The sequence below is a fragment of the Callorhinchus milii genome, unplaced genomic scaffold (assembly GCF_018977255.1).
Source record: "Callorhinchus milii isolate IMCB2004 unplaced genomic scaffold, IMCB_Cmil_1.0 Scaffold6, whole genome shotgun sequence".
Taxonomy (NCBI): Eukaryota; Metazoa; Chordata; class Chondrichthyes; order Chimaeriformes; family Callorhinchidae; genus Callorhinchus; species Callorhinchus milii.
Genome location: NW_024704747.1, coordinates 16,732,686 through 16,753,404, shown reverse-complemented (window position 1 = coordinate 16,753,404; position 20,719 = coordinate 16,732,686). Strand labels below are relative to the sequence as shown.

The following is a 20,719-nucleotide window of genomic DNA, read 5'->3' as shown; positions in this document are numbered from 1 at the left end:
GGTAATAATCCCATTCAAAAAGTAATAAATAAATAATAATTTGGTCCCTCAATCCATGACTGTTTGTGGGACACTGCTATGCACAATTGGCTGCCACGTTTCATTCCGTGAAACGCTTTGAGACGTCTTGAGGACGTGATAAGGCGCTATATCAAATGCAAGGATTATTATTATTACAATTTACAATAAATAAGAAATCCAAGGCAAATCATGAGCACATGGAAAATAATCTTTTAAATAATCTATGGCAAACGGTGAATTTAAAAGAAAGCAATTTAGTTGATCGTAATACATCTGAAGGAGCATTCATAAAACCAACTAAACTTTCTCTTTTGCAATTTTAATGTTAATATCAAGCATCTTTCTCAGAATGGCAGGATCCACCATCTAATGAAAACTCAGCGGGACACAATTATCTTTCACATAATGAAAGAAATAATTGAGATTTACAGTTAGGAAAATATTGGGGAATGATTTGCCTCTCAGCAGGGAAGCTACCAAACTATTTCAAAAAACACAAGAGAGTGGAGAGGAAACAAGCTAAATATCAGCTAGATTCTCCCCTGTACCTGTTTTTAAAAAAAATCCTTGTATTTGATATAGTGCCTTTCACATCAGGAGGATATCTCAAAGCACTTCATGGGATTTACTTTAAAATTTAGTGACTGTGTTCTTTGTAGGCAAGTTATAAAAGGCTATCAAGTAACAGCTAGTTACAAGTAATATATTCAGATTGCCATACATGCCAAGAGGGCACAGTTTCAAGATTGTGAAGGGGAATTTCAGCATAGTGGTAGTTTTTTTATAGAGCAAAAAAATAACAAGTCAAATGGGTTACATATAAAATATATAACTATGTTTGGCAGACCAGTTTCTCGCAGACCAGTTACTCTCACTGCATCTTCATGCACAGCTGTTGAAGCATAGGACAGTCCCTATTTGAAGGCAGAACACCAATTTAAAGTACAACAGACACAGAACTGTAGACACACCTTAGTGCAATAGACACACCTTAATGCTTCTTAGTTGTTTATTCAACTTTCTCAAACAAAGAAGGAATTTAAAATCTTAACAAATACAATTTATTAATCAGCACATCAGGACGAAAATGCCTTTGGTCATCATACCAAACAATTCCTGTCGGTTATTAAACTCAAATCCAAAAATGATATTCGCAGTAACATTAGATTTTAAACCCAAAAATCTGATTCTGCAGAAGCCTGCAACGAGATCTCAATGGATTTCCTCAGCATTTTATATTTTTCTGGAAAACTAAAAAAAAGACAATTAATGCATTTCGCACATATCCAAAAGCCACTTTCACAAAAAAAATTCTTGCATGTTTGAAGTTTACATTTGCTGAAAAAAGAGCAAAACAGGTCAATGAACCTTTCCTTTCACCACTATAAATGTAATACTTTCCACTTCCAAATATACTGCCCTCGGGGCTAGGAATATACCAAGACCCCTTTAGACAGGACAGCAATGAAGGAGAGCTGGGATATCAGGTTTCAAATAAGTGAAAAGTGCAGGAACGGAAACAATAGATCAACCGTTTGTAACAAAGTCTGACTTCCTGTCAAAAAGTTTTCTATTCTTGAACCATGCTTGCAATGAAGGAATGGAGGAGACTAAAGAAACTGATTAAAGTAATATATAAAACTCAATATGGTAAAACTCCCATAAGTCTTATCTTTTTCAATCATATAATCGTCTAAGTCGTATATCTACCTGTGTCCCATTCAGTTTACAATCAAAACCATTTAGTTTTTTTGCACTAGTCATTTTTATCACCTAAGAACGCTGCTCCCGTCGTCCATTACTCCTACACTTACCGGCTGCATTGAATTGAGGGCAATGGCATCTTGATCCATCAACCATAATAATAATAATAATAATCCTTGCATTTGATATAGCGCTTTTCACGTCGGGAGGACGTCCCAAAGCGCTTCACAGAACACACTGTAAAGTGAATTGACTGTATATTTGTGGGCGAACGCGGCAGCCAATTGCGCACAGCAATGTCCCACAAACAGTCGTAGATTGAAAATGACCAATTTATTATTATTTTGTTTTTTTGGAGGGATTATTATTAGGCGTGTGGAGTAAGGAAACTTGCCCAAGGTTTCGCCCTGACTGGAATTGAACTCAGGTCTCTCACTTGCAAAGCGAGTGCTCTAACCACTGAGCTACAGGACTCCACAACCATGTGCACTTACCGGCCAGCTGCAATGAATCGCGGGAAACATAGTCTTGAACCATTGCCTGATGCGCAAAAGAACTTCCATTTCCTGCGATTCAATGCTTGCTGGTAAGTGGGCATGCTCCAACGGGTAAGATGCACTGAAATCAGGAAACGTAGCCTTGACTCGTCACATGCACACTTACCGGCTCCAATGACGAGGTACCACATGCACACTTACCGGCTGCATTAAATTACTCATGCGCCGTGCAGATTATTGATTAGATCGTACTTATTCGATTTGTAGTTTGCCCACAATTTGGATTTCAGGTAAATCATATTGAATGTTATGGCCCTGACTGATATGACTTATGTGAGTTTTACTGTACCGTGGCTGTACACAGTAAACTCAAACACATGGACTAAATATTCACATTTTATTAGCAAACAAAGTTATATGTATGCCTTCTACAGCACCATCGTGCCAGCGAGATATTTGAACGGTTTACTCGTAGCTGTTAATTTCCCAGAAAGGGCAGAGTGGCCGTTTTGCTGATCTATGCTGAGCCTGACATTTGAGAATGAACTGACTGCAGCAGAGGATTTCGTCGGAGTGCAAAACGATATCGCAACTCTGCAAAGCTTTTGCTACCTAGGTTACTAGATGACATGGATTGCATACATCTTTTAGTGTCCTAAAATTATACCATTTATAGTTTGCATTATGTAATTAGTCAATTTAATTTCTTCAGCTTTTAATGCAGGAGTTAGTGATATGGTAAACAAAAACCTAGAACATAGAGATATAGATTCTAGCTCAGAAAAGGGAAAGTAACAGATAGGATTTAAATATTTTATGTAAGATAGGTTAGACTACCCAAATAAGTAGATGGTTTGAGCAAATCCAAGATGGAATTGGATAGTTATTCGGTGAAAATTTAAATTGAGCAGAGAAGATGAATAATGTAGGAATATTTAATTAAAAAAAGACTTTGGCTCCAGCCGGATGATCATACCTTTCACTCTTAACCATTTACAGATGGACGGCTTTTCAGTATAGCAGAGGTCATCTGCACAATTGTATTGAGAGCCAGACCATTGAGAAACCCCTTATTATTTGCTTTCACTTCCTTCAACGCTTCAATGATAGCATCTCTAAAAAAAAATTATAAACAATTGTTAAGTCTTTTTTTTGGTCAGCCAGGTGTCTGACACATGCAGAAAACCAAGCTAAGAGTATCCAAATCAAGCAGTTCCACATATGAATGCCACTTACCTGAAAAATCAATCAAGTACTTTCAAGTAAATATAGCACCATTTATACAAATGCAGATCAAGCATTTATTTACAGTAATCAGCAATGAATGGATGATATTTTTAAAGAAAATGTTTTGAGGACTAAAAGCTGTCAGAATATTTTGCAAGGATTAACAGGCTGAAACCATCTCTTACCTGTTTGTATCGGGATGCATTTCCACGAGGGTCTTCATTAATTTATTGAAACTGCTTAGATTAGCTGAATTTTGAGGAATGAAAATTCCTGTTGTGGTCGGAGTTCCCTGAAGAGCCTGCATCTGCCTGTATTTTCTTCTGTTCACCTGCTGATGCAGTTAAACATTAGTTTAACAAACACCAGGAACAGTGATTTTACTGTATATATTCCAACACAATCTTCTAATGCAGTTGAAATTAGTGAAATGAGTGAGTTCATAATTCTTCAGTGTGATTATTATTGCAGATGCTAATTATTTAATGCTTAACCCACTTCTATCCTATTACCTCCCCCTTGCTCAGTGTTCAACACATTCACTGTAAAGCCCTTTGAAATGTTACCCTATGTAAAGGAGGCTACATAAATGTACGTTATTGTTAACACCAAAGATGGTTGTACATCCCTTCTCCTGTCTGATTCTCTTTCACATAGTCAGTTGTCATCTTGGATAAGTTTGCTTTTTAGTTCAATAATTTTTTTCACCATAATACTATTAAAGGAAGGCAACATCCGAGCTTTCTCTGACATCGCTGCCACCTAGTGATTGTTCAATGTTAAACACCAAACAATAGCAAATTTGGTCCTTGTGATAACTAGAGGCGATGATGGTCATCGTATCAAACAGTTATAAAGTGTCATCCCATGTATTCACTACCAAGATTATGTCATTTATCCAAACTGGAATCAAAATGAAATCAGAAAAATAGAATATTGTTTTCACAACTCTCAAGAACTCAACTTGAGAAAGCTCATCACAAAAAGAGTAAACTGATGTCCCTAGTACCGTGATCTCTGGTTGCTTTTCCACATTTCCTTTCTTTTGATGCAGACGATCTTAAGACTTGCATGCAGTGAGAAGTTTCACACAAGACAGTGAATCTAGCAACTGAGCCATCGCAATAGGTAGCAAACAAGGCAGGATTAATGCAGCAAAGTTCAGAGGCCAACAAAAAGTACAAGATAGTTAGAGGTAAGATAACTCCAAGTCTTTTAAATGGAAATGCATATCAATATTTTTTTAAAAAAAAGGTTAGATAGAAAGTCAACCTAATAACACAAGTTGAAATGAATAAGATTTAACATTTGAATGTAACGAACATACCTGAATCTAAAAGTGCATTACTAAAACAATTTAAATCAAAATACAATATATATGTCAACACACCAGCACTGTACATACCTGTGCAATTTTTCCTTTCAGGTTTCATTACCTTATGAGATGCTGTGTTTGGAACTTTTGTTGGTGCAGAAGAAGCCACTACAGAAGACTGCTGCACCTCCACTTCAGAACTCAACATTTTGCCATCAGGGGTTTGAACTGTATGAAATGCTGGAGGCTGTGAGTAAGTAAATACTGGTAGCATGTGACCTCCGGAAACCTTTGCCAAGTGGACGTTGATGATCTTTCCGTGGAGTTCCCTTCCGTTCATTTCATCTACTGCCAATGTGGCCAAAGAGGCAGAGGCAACTCTCAGTACTCCGCACCTAACACAAAATGAAACACTCTGATGGTATCCTTCGTACGACAACCATAAACAACTTTAAGTCAAATGCAAAAATACGGACTTCAAAATTTGAGGTTATTGCATCAACCTACAATTTCAAGTTATTTATCTATTTTAAATCCAACTCCTGATTAATAATAATAAACCTTATTTTTTTTTGATTATTAAGCTGTCCTATTATCTGAAAAGGTGCAATATTACATTTTTCTAAAGAAGTGGTCAACACAATTAAGCAGTACCACGTGGTATCATTCTAAATACTTATACACGCAAAATACAGACTGATCCTCTGGTTAATTTTTTTTAATTGGTCATATGAGTGTCTGAAGCATATGGAAACCCATCACGATGCTTGAGTATCCAAATCAGACGAATGTAGGCCATCTGCACACTACGTAAGGTTGTCTGGATTCCAACATTCCATTACCAAGCACGGCACCTTGCATCCAGCTCAGCCCCAAGGACACAATTAACTCTCCCCCCAAGGAGGATAGTTATTCTAGTTAAAAACAGGAGGCAATGCGTGAATATTGTAGAAAACTTACAAGTGAATGCGCTGGGATCTCTTGAGTCTGATTTGATCAATAAGGTTAAGGGTATGTTCGATACACTGGATCTACAACTACTGATGCAGGCTAGGAAGCATTCTCTATTATAGAGTGAGCAATGGTTTGGTGAAGATTTAAGCACAACCAGTCACAAGACTATAAGGTTTTAGTATGTTTTCTGTTATCATTTAAAAGCCCTACAAGCAAACAACTTTACTGTCACAATGAAGAATGTCAGAATTACTTAGGATTGGAATGAAATAACTAAGGAGTAATTTGGGAGTGAGCAAGATATCATTCTTAAGCAAATAGAACAATGATGACCAGAGCCTAACAATCACAAGACAAGAGTCCAGAATATGCCAAAAATAGAGGCTATACTGAAGGATATATTGTCTGTGCAAACCAGACATACCTCAAGCCACACCACTCATTTCAGCTGACTATATCACCACGGCTTTCCTGACAAAACAATTCTCATTTAATGGTGTAACTCCACTGCACGATCTCTCTGACCCACTCATCAGTTATGTTTCACCTCCAATTGTTTCCACAAAGCAAAAAGCCATCTGGTCTCCTTCTCTGTCCTATTCCGATATCTTGTGGAATCATTACCTAACTGCATGTCAGCTAAGTATACACATTTCTGAGACTTACGTCTCTTTCCACACACTGGGACAGAATCTTTATTTTCACTGGGCAAAAAAGATCACTCGGGGCATGGATGCAGATGAGGCAGTGACAGAGCATTGTTGGAAGAAATGGAGGAACATTCCATGTTTAATCTGGCTATGCATACTGATGCCCTTTAAAACATATTACCTGTCTTCACTCCGTAAACTGCCAAGCCAAACTCCAGAAACCTGGTACTTCTGAAAAAGGTTTCTTATCTCCATCTAGGGAAAAAAAGGCCTCGCTGTCACTCAAAGCACTATAATAAGCTTTACAGTTGAAATTAAGTGGTATTGAAAATGAAAGCCAATAAGACATACCCCTGTCATGCTTTTGGATAGCCTGTCTACATAAATGTAGCGTGTTTGAACGCTTTCCTTTGTCATAGATTTACCAATGCAAAAAGCTGCAACACAAAGAAATTAAAATAAGCTATTAAAAGTTTTAGAACCAAATTACAAGCACGGTTTGCTCTTACAAACAATGGCAATATAAAAATGATGCTATGCAGTGTCATTAAATTATCCGTCTTCAATTTAACATGTTAATTCTTGTTTGGTTCTTCTTGTTTCATGTGCAGAAAATATTGTCCAGCAAATAAAGCTTCAAATTCCTCAGCCACAAGCTGGATACCAAGTGGTTGATGCTAACGACCTAGAATATCATTCCCATTAACAGACCCAGCAAGAGGCTGGAGGGATAGGAGAGGAAGTAAAAGTGTAAAAAAATTAAACTATTTGTAACTATTGTCTAGATTATTAATGCTGACAGTAGCCATAAGTAACTCAATAGTCCAGTATGCAAGTTGAGCTTTCTCTAATACGCAACCAAAGCATTAAATGTGGATGTCTCACAAGACAAGAAGACCTAGACCAACACATCCCTACAATTTGCTCGACCAGCTTTAGGGGTAATGAGAAGCAGTTTCAATGCTTTATTTAAAGTGACAAATCCAGAGGCAATTTGTTCTCTTTCACCTACACAAATCTCTTATTTTTCCAGCTTCAGTGTTTTTCTCTGTATCCTCAGCACCTGTCAGAAGGCCCCGGCTGCTTTTTGAATCCCCTTGTACAGAACTGGAGCTACCTGAAGCAGTTACATTCTCTTGCGCATCGAACCAATCATCGGTGACTTCTGGATCTTTGACTATACACAAAACAAACAAATACAGCAGTAAGCTCTGGGATAACTACACATTTATATATGTTATAAGTGATGCAATGTTAACTGACAGAAATGTTTAGCATGATAAACACAAACAATATAGTTAAAATGCAAAGTACTGTATAATGAAAGCCACAAAAAAATCACAAAAACATAATACATCAAAAATATCACTTGTTGGACTAAAAGTCAAACAAACTAGCCTATATTTCAAACTAAACACTTGTTGTAAGGAGCCAAGTTATAACCTGGGCCAATAGAAACATGCAGCCGGAATTTTTCCATGGAATCCACTATAAACAGCATCCTCCGCATAAAAACACTACAAAATGAAGTTTCTGGCACCTACGCCTCTGCGCTGTTTACCCGTCGCTACTGTGGGCAGAGCGGCTCCAAACGCGCAAGCAGGAAATGTGGCTTCACTCCACTCGGAAGCCCCGCTGTTGAGATTGACTGTGCGTCTCTCTCTCCCTGTGTTTGTGAGTGTCTGTCAGTGGGTTCGTGAGTGTCTAGGGGAGTGTCTCTCTCTCCTCTGTACGTGTGTCTGTTTGTGATGTCTCTGTGTGAGTGTGTCTGTGTCTGTCTCCTCTGTATGTATGTTTATGATTGTCTCTTTTATGTGTGTGTGTATGTTTATGAGTGTCTCTGTGTGAATGTGTGCAACTTTCTCTCCTATCTACGTGTGTTTAGGTCTCTTTGTATCTATGAGTGTATGTTTGTGTCTCTCTTGCTAAGAATGTGTGTCTCTGTGTCTGTGAGTGTGTCTCTCTCTGTGGGTCTCAGTCTCTGTTGCTGTGCCCCGAGAGGCAGGAGGTGGTGAGCTCCTGCAGCCCTGCAGTCACGACACTGGTCCTCAGCTGAGCCCCTTGTTCCAAAAAAATTGCAACAATCTAATATGTGTTATGTTTAGTTTTTATCAAAAAAGTGAAAAAATGTAGGTTGGCACTACAATGTACCTGCAAAATTTGGCAAATCTCCCAGCAATTTTCGGCAATTATTTCCACTTTTCAATTGGCCCAAATTATAACACTCAAATACAATACTATTGGATCTTGGCCTTTTCAGTTTGCATTCTCTGCTCTCATAGTACTTTAGCAGGTACAAAGCTTTTCCCTGGGACTCAATGAGTGGAGTCCTCAAAAGAATATATTTTACCCGGTATAGGAAGGAGAAAGTTTGTTATCCTAAATAGCACATACAATTTACATTTATACAGTGCCTTTCAAATCGAGAGGTCTTCCCAAATTGCAAGCCTTGGTCTATGCTTTCTCCTGATAAATACTATTTTCTCTTTTTTGTTACTGATCTTACCTAGATTTTTAGTATTTACACAATCAGTCTGTATTTGAACTCTTCTATCTGTTGCATGCTGCCAATGATCACTCTGATCCTGCAACGAAAAACCACAGACTTTGGAAATAAACTTGCATCAAAATTTACACTATTTCTTTAAAGCCAGCGAACTTTCAAGATGCAAAATTACAATATGCATAAACTTTTCTGTATAACACTGACCTATTCAAATAATGGTGTTGGACAAAAACTCCTCCAAAAGTGCTAAAGCCAAAATTGTTAACCTCACTTAAGTGCTGATTTGAACAGTGTTTTATTTCAGACTTATTTTTTTCTCAGTACTTTTGACAAACCTGTGTATCGCCCACAGCTCTTCCAGAAGAAAGTCCCTGCAATGGCACATTGACTGCAGCTGTCTCGGTTCTAGATAAAAGACAAACCATTTGAATCTCAACTATTATTTCAGCACAAAATGTTAAGTTTCAAATTCTACTTCCACTAAAATTCAAGAAACAGAGTTTTTTGGAAATATTGTTTAAATGTAGTGTGCCTGAAACTGATTCATAGTGCTAAATAGAACTCTCCATGATCATGCCATATCAACTCTAATCCAGAGGCAGCAAATTATAGTAATATACAATGAAAAAACAATCATGCAATTTTATGACTCCCTATTTAAGGGAGAAGACAGAGATGCTTTATACAATGTGCTGTTCAAACTTTGCTCAGTTGTAGGCATCCTATCTTAGAAAAGGTATACCAGCCCTGGAATGTGTGCAGTGGTGTCTATACCTGGGCTGTCTGTACCTGGCTGGACTGTGATGAAAACATGGTTAGATTTGAATTATAAATCTTGCATTTAAGAACATTAAAGGGCATTTCAATTCAGGAGTTTAATTTAATAAAGGGAATTGACATGTTAAAGAGTTGAAGCTTCTTCCCTTTGGGAGAACGGTTAAAAAAAACGAGGGACATAATCTTAAAATTATAGCTAGGGCAGTTAGAAGTGAAATCAGAATATTTTATTCATCTAGAATGGTGAGAAAATGTGGAAGGCACTACCCTAGAATCCCATAGAGGAAGAATCAATTGGGATGTTAGACAATACTTGTGAAGTAGGGGTTATAAGGGATATGGAAAAATGACAGGAAAAAATAAAAGATCTGACATCATCTAATAAACTGAAATAACAGGCAAAATGAGCTGAATGGACTTCTATGTTCATGGATCGACTCTTGACAGGCTCCAGCAACAAAACCATCAGTATCCCTGATCCCACTCATATAACAGCACCTTACGTGAAGATAATGCTGCAGACACTCTCAACTAGTGCAAATCAGAGAAGCTCGGGAAAGTTATATTTTTCATAAAAGCCCATGTTTGTCTTCAGGAAAGACTAGTCAAGGTCAACACCAATAGGGGGAAACCACAATTCAAATTTACCAATACTTAAATTCAGAGTATATCTTTAAGGAATTCAGATCAACAGGAAGATTTCAGGAAGGAACTATAACTGCTTACAACAGGGAAAAGAGGTAACATGTCAAACCCAGTAAGCCACCTCTATCAAAGGCAACGAGAAAAACATGGAAAATATAAAAAATATCCATTACAATTCCTCCCCTGAAGGGATAAGTCAGGGAAGGGATTGTATTCTCTTCTGAGTACATTAAGCATCTCTACGAGTGGAACAGAAGCAAAAGGCACAATTTTAGCATCACATTAATTTCTAAAAAGAATTTCTAAAGGAATTACAATGAAAGTCTGGTGTGATTCAGCAATAAAAATAAATTCAACCAACGGGAAGCTGGAAATTTCTGGAGAACTTATTTACCCATTTTTCAGATGTTTCTGATGTTCGGACATCAATTTCGGGTTTCCCAACTATAACAGGAAAAAATTCCAAACATGTAAAAGCAAATCTTCTAAAAATATAAAATGTATTTTCTGTTGGAAAGCTGACATCTGAAAACATTTACTGTAGTAGGACAACACTTCTAATTACTCAGTGATTGCTTCAGGCATTACATAAAAATCAAAACTTGATGTACATGTTACAATTAATTGAAAGCAAATAAACAATACACAACCATTTTCTAACAAATGAAAGTTATTTTTTTAAAAAAAGATCCATACTGTAGCGGGAACAAAGTTTGTAATGCGTGAAGGTCCTTTTATCTCAACAGACAAGAGAGGAAGATTGTCCAGAGATATTCCATGTTGCACTCTTTCTTTCATACTCTCATAGTTAACCTTAAGTTCCTGTAATACAGATGAAACAGCCGAACTATACTCAGTTGGAATGTCCAACAATGACGACCTATTCAAGAAAAATAAAACCCAGGTTATTGTTAGCATCCGCTTCTCAAAACAATTGTACATTATGTCAACAAAAATTGGGACCAACCTGTGACTACAATTCCAGCTTTTACAACCCTACTGTTTCAGCATTTAGAAATGAACAAAATGAATCAAACATATACAAATTATAAGTTACGCTTATACTGAAAATAGCCACCATAACAAATGAAGCATAAGACTTACCCCAAATCACTAAAGGCACTTTCCTCAATAGTAAGGCTATGAATTTTCCAGCAATGCTGCTGACACATCCAATACTGCATGTTCAATAGTTGCAATTCAGCCTTTATAGCCCTCTGTTTCATTTTGCTGCAGCAGCTGGATGGATGACTTACATCCTTGGTACCAGAAAGAGGATGTTGTTCCTGCAGCTCTATACTTTAAATACAGTGTGAAAAAACATTTAGAAACTGGACTCTGATCTGCATTTTGATTAAGGTACTCTTTGCATTGTTTGAACAACTAAACTGAGGGGAAAATATTAATTGCAGGCAGTTTGATGCAGATCCTGCTGCATTTCTAATGTTAACTTTTCTTCAACCAAAAGCAGGAACGTAACTCACAAACGTCCCTATATAGTAAATGAGCAATAACCCACAGAGGTTGGGACTGAACATCGTCATTAGAAAGAAAGTGAGAAACAGTACAGTCAAGAGAAGAGGACATTATCGGACAGAAGAGCTGTGTGCATCCCAGAATGGGGTCATTCACTTTGGACCAGTTTGGGAACTATCTTTTTCCATCTGATTGTGGAAATGTATATAGAACCATAGACATTTACAGTACAGAGGAAGGCTAAATAGGCTATCAAATACACTTTGAAGGAACAAATGATAAGTGACAAAAGTATCTCTGCAGATACTGAAAGCATAAGGTGCATATGGCAAAAAGATCCTAAGCACAGCATGCTTTTTACCAATAGCATTTATCCATTATTTAAAAATGACAACACTATCTCCCTCTACCAGGGGTTTGATGGAAACAAGAGTCCTAGAGGTCAACCTCAAGGGCACACAGTGTTTTTGAAGAGTGACGGTCTTAGAGCATACTGTCTTTGAGAAATATGTTTGAATATCTGAGTCTGGGAATGCACCCAAATCCTCCTTGGCTTTTGGACACTATAAAATACATCACTTGTGACCTCCTCAGCAAGGGCATGGGGTATAATAACCCAGACCCAAGTCAGCAATTTCGCTCTACTGAATAATAGGGAGCTCAAATTCCATTAAGCCCAGCTCATTGGATGCCAATCAAATAAGTAGGCATTAGTAAGACCAACTAGACTCCAATAAGATCAGGGGTCAGAGATTAGGAGTAGGAAACATTTCTAGATTTCTGAAGAAGTCAATGATTATTATTAAGTGCTCCGAGACGCTACCCTGCATAAAGGGTGCTATAGAAATGCAAATTGTTTTTTGTATTTTTGTAGAAAGGGGTGTCTCAGGAAGTGATGTTTAGTTGGCAAAGAAGCTTGGAGTGGATGGAAAGAGTACAAGTTCAGGGAGAAGTGCTGGAAAGTTACATTAGCTGTTGATTTTAATAGGTTAGTAACCTAACTTAATACTAATTAAAAAGCTTTTTAAACTTCCCAAATTTCATCTGGTCATTTTAAATACAAATTTCTCATTCAAGTATATATGACTTATTAGAATGCATTTAAACGAGTTATTAATCTAACAATTTACTGCAGAGTTAACAATACCTCTTATATTTTTTCTTCAGCTCTGCAAGTTCATCCAGGGCTTTCTTCAATTTGGTTTTATATCTATTAGCATCCAATTCCTGCATGAAGACAAATAATATAGAACAAGGGAAGCATTGTTTGAGTATCAGTATTCGGCATTATTCTTCAAACGTGGGAGTATCACATACCACGAGATAATGGCTACCCAAATTAGGAAACCACTGGGGCACATGACCCTTTAGCAGATTTTAAGCAGGCACAAACAGCCTGTTTCTCCTCCAGAGCAGACATCTTCAGTTCTTTCAAAGCATTCCCTGGGCTCCTCAGTGATTCAGTTCAGTAAGTGCTCCAAAATACTACCCCATGTGCAAGGTGCTATATAAACGCAAGTTGCTGTATGCAATGCTCAGCCTAGAGATGAACTGAATGATCAGTCTCTTCCTAGTTAGCTGATCTCAGGTGATTCAGCAATAGGAGGAGCACAATGGCCATCATCTATCTCTCTGGACTCAGGAGGAAGGAATCAGTCAACTCGCAATCTCATCTCACTGAGCCCCAAGCATCAAATGAGATTACCATTGGAGGACACAGCTATGATTGGAACATCAGAAACAAAACTGGGAGCTGATGAGAAGATAGACTCTTGAAGGCACAAATGCTGGAAACACACTGGATTTCAAAACTAAGAAGTCTCAAGCCAAAATATTCCTTCTGATTTTGCTAGTTACATGTATTACTTTGCCAGGAAAAACTAGACATTAACCCAAAGTATCTAGTACTGCACATTACAAATGTTACTGTACCTTTAAGTATGAATTTAAATCAGTTGTCTGCAAGATAGTATTGGTGCATTTCTCCTCTGTACCAATCTCAGTTGTCTGGGTATTTTGTGCTTTCGCAGAAAATGCAATAGTAGACCACTTAGTGTTACAAGCAACACTCCTGCATGTTCCACTTTGACCTAGAGTTGGTCTATTTTTGCTCATCAAAGTTATATCTGTGTTCTCAGCTTTGTTAATTACAGAACTCTTGGCCATAGTGGCTTTGTCTATGGTAAAATTAACTCGAAAGTCAGTACAGGCATCAATACCCTGGTCTATTTTGATAATATCTGTGCTGGAACAGTAAGCATGTTTCACTTTGGTGCCAACAGAAATTTCTTCAGTTAAAGTGCCATCTCCAGTTATAAATTCTGATGTCTGGTATTCACAATTGACAGATTTATTATTGCCTCCAGTCATAGTTAATGGTATACAGAGGTCATTCATGTGGCTAGTTGCATCACAGTTGAGTTCTGAACCGAAGACTATGCTATCACCAGCAGCTGACACAAATGAGTCTTCAAATAATTTCAGCTGATCTGCATCTCTTGAGACCTCAGTGTCAAGTACAGCGGATTCACAGGAGTCATCTATAGTTCCATACGTAGACAATATACTATATTGTGCCCAACTGTTGCTTTGTTTTGAGTCATTTTCACTTTGTATGCAATTCTCAGCTTTTGAAAATGTGCTAGGGACGAAAATGTCAGCTCTTACATTTAATTCAGCATTTGTTGGTGTCGCACCGTCAAAGTGGTCATTAGCAAATTCCTCTATTTGACAAGGAATATAATGTTGACTTGGAGTAGTGCAATCTGGTAATAAGAGCTCAGTCTGAATGTCAATTGATTTATCGAGGTCAGTCCTGCAATGATCGATCACATTATTTTCAACATCAACCTCTGGGCTTCCTGATGATTTACAGGCTACAAAGGGTTCTACAGATGATCTTTCTGCAGGAATAGAAAAAGCACTGTCCTCATTTACAAATGATTTCTGCGCTGAAGTGACAGCAGAAAAAAAAGAGGCTTCATCTATTTCTTCGACCCGAATAGGATAGTCTGAATAACAGTTCAAATTTGCAGGATTCTGAAAGTCAGAGAATGGTGTTGGATTTTGCATTTCAGTGCAAATCTGTTCATGCCGCAAATTATTGTCGTCATCGAACCGAATGTAATTTTCAGTGCTGTCCATGCTGCAATAATCAGGAAGTGTTTCCTGATCTAAACCATCTAGTGACTCAGAAACATTACATTTTGGAAAGTACTGTTGCAAACGTTCTCCTTTACACTCCTGAAAACAGCCATTGCCAACTGCCTGCTTTAGTGACATTACATGCAGCTTTCTGTACATGTCAAACTCTGTGTCCAAGGACAAATTCATTTCTTGTGAGATTTCCATTGCTAACCCCACTTCAAGACATTTTCCTTGCTCAAGGTCTGAAAACGTGCTATTTCCTTTCACATCTTGATTTGCTTCATAAACAGAGTCCAAAGATTTTGAAAGCTCGAGGCTTGCCTTTACGATTTCTTCGCTAAACTGAATCTTGGACCCTGTATCAAGGGAGCTTATGCTGTCTTCATAGTCAAACAGTTGTTTGGTGGATTTTGCACAGTCACCCTCTCCACCCATCAGCTGGTTCACAGTACAAGGAGTTCTAGTTGTTGTGAAGCACAGGAGACCTTTTGCTGCTTTTGGACAAGAAGTAAGGATTCTCTGGTTGTGTGCTTCAAGCATATTCTTATCTAGGAAATTCACAAGACTTTTTAGTGTAATAAATAAAATGTTTACATTCTACAATCCCATTTCTACTCAACTTCAAAATCTGTTCAGGGCTTGGCCTGCACTAAACTTCTCTCGTTAGTTTTTGTTTTATTCATTATTTATGGGATAACGTGATATTAAGCACTGAACTTACTTAACAAAGTGCTTCCAAAGAAACAAATTATGTGAGAGGATTGTGAGGACAGCAGTATAGTTTGTCAAAAGAGCTTTATCTGATTGCAATTGAGTCCTGTAGCTCAATGGTTAGAGCACTCGCCTTGCAAGCAAGACACCTGGGTTCAATTCCAGGCAGGGTGAAACCTTGGGCAGGTTTCCTCACTCCACACGCCTAATAATAATCCCTCCAAAAAAACAATAATAAATTGGTCATTTTCAATCCACGACTGTTTGTGGGACACTGCTGTGCGCAATTGGCTGCCGCATTTCGCCCACAAATATATGGTCAATTCACTTTACAGTATATTCTGTGAAGCACTTTGAGACTTATAGAAGACGTGAAAAGCGCTATATCAAATGCAAGGATTATTATTATTATTACCATTTAAAAATGAGTTACAAATGATTATGTTTAACATTTAAAGCTTCTTTTTCTCTCTTATTTCCTGGTAAGCTTTTGAATATTTTTGTTAAAACATGAATATCCTGATGACATCTAGTTTAAAAGAATTACCTGGGAATGATATAACCATCCAACAACAAAAATAAATTACATTTGTATAGCACCTTTCACGTCAGGAGGACGTTTCGAGGTGCTGGACAGTCAGGCATCTGCACCCAAGTTGGTGGTTGGGATCAGGAGTGGTGGAGGGCAGAGCGGGTAGGGGTAGGAGGGCGACTGAAAAGCATGGTCGAAGAGGAGGGTCTTGAAGGAAGCGAGGCAGAGAGATTGCAGGATGGATTTCCAGAGGGTGGGGTAGAGAGGCTGAAGGCCCGCTTGCTAATGGTGGGGCGGGTAAGGCAGGGGACATGAAGCAGGCCGGAGCCCCGAGCGATCACTATGTTTTCCACACAGGGAAACTGTTATCACACTTCAATACAGCTTTGTCTCGCCTATAAGGCACCCTGACATGTTGCAATTTCAAAGCATGAAAATCTTGTTATCCATTTTTGCAATAATGGAATTTTGCCGACCTCTTGATCCACAACCGAACGTACTTGCACAAGTAAGTCCATTCTGTTCTTTGTGGGAGCAGCTGACTGGCTTTCTGCAAGCGGGGGCAAAATGTGACAAAATGAGCACCAGGCTCCCTTCATTGACTTAAAAACCCACAAGCCACAATGAGGCAAGTAAAATAATTATGGCCAGCACTTAATAATCATTAACAGAAAGCAAAAGGAGTTAGTTATAAGTAAGGTAGGTGGCATTAGGGCATATTCATTTAGGGTAGTATCAATACTGAACAGAATACCAAGGAGACACAATAAATGGTGGCCCTGCCAGTGTCGCCCACATCTCGAGATACATAAAAAAATGGATGGGCTGAAAAAAGGAGAGTTGACACTATGAAAATACAGTTGGTTAATTGAAGACTTTCTTTTAGATTCTACAAGGACAGTTATTTCAGCGCACCTACCTTCCAGATACATAGGCTGCTCTGCCCCTTTCAATGGCTCACCACAATTCCTACATTTCCGCACACCTAAAGTGTTGCAGTAATCACACTTGTCACAAGGCCAAATACAGTAAAATGTAGGCATTCTTGATCTAGGTAGAAATAAGATAAACAAACACATAGAGCTATCAAACTTTACCAGTTCTCTCATTATCATGAAAAGCTACAAAAAAAACTTCTCTCCAACATAGAAAAAATTGCAATGGGAAGTCAGACCAGATTACTAGCTTTGACTAAGTTCAGAGAACCCTCAGAGATGAAGGCATATTAATCAGATCAAAATATTAATTAATTCTAGCCCGATGTGACCTGGGATCTTTGGTTTGAACAACCACTTTAGGCAAGACACTTCTGAAAAAGGAAAAGGTCACCAACTTCTGGTGGCTCTTCTAGTCTGTGTATTTTAGTCAAAACAGAAGGTGAATGGATTACTCTTATTAACTTTTAAGAATAACAAATGCTAGTTAGGCATTTGCAGTCCTGAAGTCAGAGGTGTCTGCCCTCATAAGGCAACCTCTTTATCAAGGTTCTTCTTAAACAAATAGTCCCAATTCCCATAACTACTGCTATTTTACACAGAATATACCTACTGGTTGAGTTCTGAAGACATTCCAAATTTCTGTAAATCTTCTGAGGGTTCAGACTATATTCTGCTGAGTGCTAGAAATAGTTCCATTGTGAAATTAAAATGTTAACATTTTAGGGATGGATACAAAAATTTACGATTAATAATTTAAAAACACACAAGAGAAACTTCATTCAATTTCAAAATAGTGCCATGGATTCTTGAACGTCCACCTGAACAGGCAGACAGAACTTCAGTTTAACTCTCATCTGAAGGACAGCTCCGTCAATGTGGCACACCTCCAGCACTGCACTGGAGAGTTAAAGTCCTAACGCAGGGGTTGAACCCACAACTTTCTGACTCGGAGGCGAGAGACAGACTGATAGCTATATGCTGAGACTTTGTCCAATTTATACAAAAAGTAGAAAGATTCATTCTGAAAGCATGTCAGCTTGGCTCAGTTAGTAACACTTTTGTTTCTGAATCAGAATGTTGTGTGTTTAAGTCCCATGCGAGGACTTTGCTTACAGAGTCCAGGTTGATATTCCATTAGATCAGGCTTCAAACCAATGTCCCCTTTGCTTGTTTAGGTGGGTGTTAAAGATCCCGTTATCTGATTTGCAAACAGAAGGAAATATCTCTCGGTGTCCTGGCCAACAATCCCCCGGATAGACAAGTTCCCTTCACAGCCTTTGATGAAGGGCTGCCATGTGCCAATTTGCTAGTTTGCTGCCACGCTCAGACAGGTTAGGTTCGGTCGAACAACCCGTTTCTGTGAAGCATCGGCAATAATAATAATACTTGATTTGATTATGACACCTTATCACATCATTGAGACGTCTCAAAGCACTTCACGGAATATGCTGTAAAGTGAATTGACTGTACAACTTGTGGGCGAAACGCAGCAGCCAAGCAGTGGACACAGCAGTTTCCCACAAACAGTCGTGGATTGGGTGTCCAATTTATTATTATTATTATTTTTTGGGGGGGGAATTATTACCCCAGAAAAGCGCTCCTCCAGTCGACTAACAACCAGGTTGCTGTGGCTGTTGGTTAGTAATCTGAATGCAAATTTACAGAGGTTTCTCCTCTGCCGCGCCCTCCCCAGGGGGCCCGGCACCCAAAGCTATGTCAAACTGAGGGCAGCCATTTTCCTTACAAACCTCACCAGCCCCTCGTGTGTCCCAAACCTGCTCTGAGTCTGCCTCCAATCCTCCCCCCGTTAACCTCACAGTTTACCGGGAGTATCCCTCCTCGCTAAGCGGGGGCTGATGGGCCCCGTCCCCGGCCCTCCACGACAGCCGCTGTGTAACCGTCAATCCCCTGGAGCCCTCGCGTCGCGTCGCTCCGCCGCCGCCTCGAGCGCGAAGACCCGCCCGCCACGCCGCCGGAAGTCAGACTGATCCCGGGGCGAGGCGAGGCGAGGGCGGGACCCAACTCGCCAACCCTCATTGGCTCAGGCACAGGTACGCCCCGCCCTCCCCACTTACCTCGGCCAATGCTGCTTGGTCGGAGGTGTCACTCATAAGCGCGTCACGAGCCCCCGTGAGTGGGCGGGTCTGGGGCGGCAGAAGCACCACGTGCTCCTCTCCACGTGCACCAGGTCAGCCTCGCTCCAGGGCAGTGTTGGGTCTCTTGAGTCAGAAGTTTGGGAGTTCCTCGCGCTGCACTGGGACTTGATCTCACGGTCTGAGATCGCGCTCCAATGCAGTGCTCGAGCACTTGTGACATCGGAGGTGTTGTCCTTCAGATGAGACGTTATTAAACCGAGGCCCCGTGTCGTCTGCCTGCACTAATTTGAAGAGATGGGCGCTTCTCAATAACAACAACAACAACAAAATTCCATTTATAGAGCGCCTTTCACGTCGGGAGGACGTCCGAAGGCGCTGTACAGTTGGGTCAGGACCCGAGCATTGGGTGGAAACGGTCCGGGCGGAGGGGAGGGAAGGGAGGGAGCGAGGAGGGGGTAGAGAGTCGAGAGGGGAGCCGAAGGCTCGGTCAAAGAGAAAGGTCTTGAAGGAGGAAAGGGAGGAGGCGGCGAAGGCACTGGGGGATAGAGTTCCAGAGCCTCGGGGCTGAGAGGCTGAAGGCCCGACCACCGATGGTAGGGCGGTTGGGGCGGGGGATGTGGAGCAGACCGGAGCCAGAGGAACGGAGGGTACGGGCAGGTAAGTAGGGGGAGAGTAGGTCAGAGAGAGCGAGGCCGTGAATGGCCTTGTAGGTGAGGATGAGGATCTTGAAATCTCCCGTGTCCCTGCACTTCTTTTTGCCTGTGATGATGGGATCTAATTTAACACCCGTTCGAACATCTCATCCGAAGGGCAGCATGTCCGACAACGTAGCGCTTTCCTCAGCACTCAACTGGAGTGTCAACCTAGACTGAGCTCAAAGCCGTGATGTGGAGTTTGAACTTACCACCTTCTGACTCAGATATGTTCCTCTACATGAAGACTGATTTATAAGGTTGCTGGAGGTTGAATACTCAGCCACAGATGGTGGTGCTGAAGGAGTGAGAAGCCAGCAATAGACCAGAAGCAGAAGAGCATCAAGTACTCGTAGGAGAACAGGGTTTCAAAAGATTTAGGTAATGGCGTGGGGTGAGAGAGCTGAGCTTGTGAAGCGATTTGAAGGCCAATATACTTGAAATCAATCTGGAAGCCAATGGACCTTGACAAGGATAGGAACATGGCCTGCAAAGGCTTGGATGAGTTGGAGGGTGGAGCTAGGGAAACCCACAATAAGCTTTGGAAAAGACTAACCTTGAGGGGGCAATAGCATAGAGGGGTATGGCAGGGAATGTGTAAGATGAGGGCATAAACAGGAAAGTAGTTTTAGCAATGAATCAGATTGGGGAATTGAAGCATACAGAATGTCAATGTCTAATTCGCAGGACAGCATCTCTGGCAATGTAGTGGCCCCGCCACCACCCCACTTGTAACTTGTTTATAACTTGGATATGTCTATCATGACTAACCCACAATCTTCCAAAAATCAAATCAAAGTTACAGCCCAAATTATAAGATATAACACATGC

The 20,719-nt window shown here is 39.9% G+C and overlaps 1 protein-coding gene across 1 annotated transcript; it reads right to left on the bottom strand.

Moving 5' to 3' along the window:
* Positions 1-1,015: 1,015 nt before the first annotated feature.
* rbm44 (RNA binding motif protein 44) lies at positions 1,016-19,062 on the bottom strand. Its single transcript, XM_007890608.2, has 16 exons — positions 18,925-19,062; positions 17,082-17,212; positions 13,705-15,467; positions 12,920-12,999; positions 11,401-11,595; positions 10,993-11,176; positions 10,691-10,740; positions 9,210-9,279; positions 8,875-8,953; positions 7,381-7,545; positions 6,720-6,805; positions 6,550-6,623; positions 4,886-5,159; positions 3,635-3,783; positions 3,199-3,337; positions 1,016-1,272 (listed from the first exon to the last, which is right to left on the bottom strand). Exons 2-15 carry the CDS (start codon positions 17,203-17,205, stop codon positions 3,208-3,210), a joined length of 3,423 nt encoding a protein of 1,140 aa, XP_007888799.2. The 5' UTR covers positions 17,206-17,212; positions 18,925-19,062; the 3' UTR covers positions 1,016-1,272; positions 3,199-3,207.
* Positions 19,063-20,719: the final 1,657 nt, after the last annotated feature.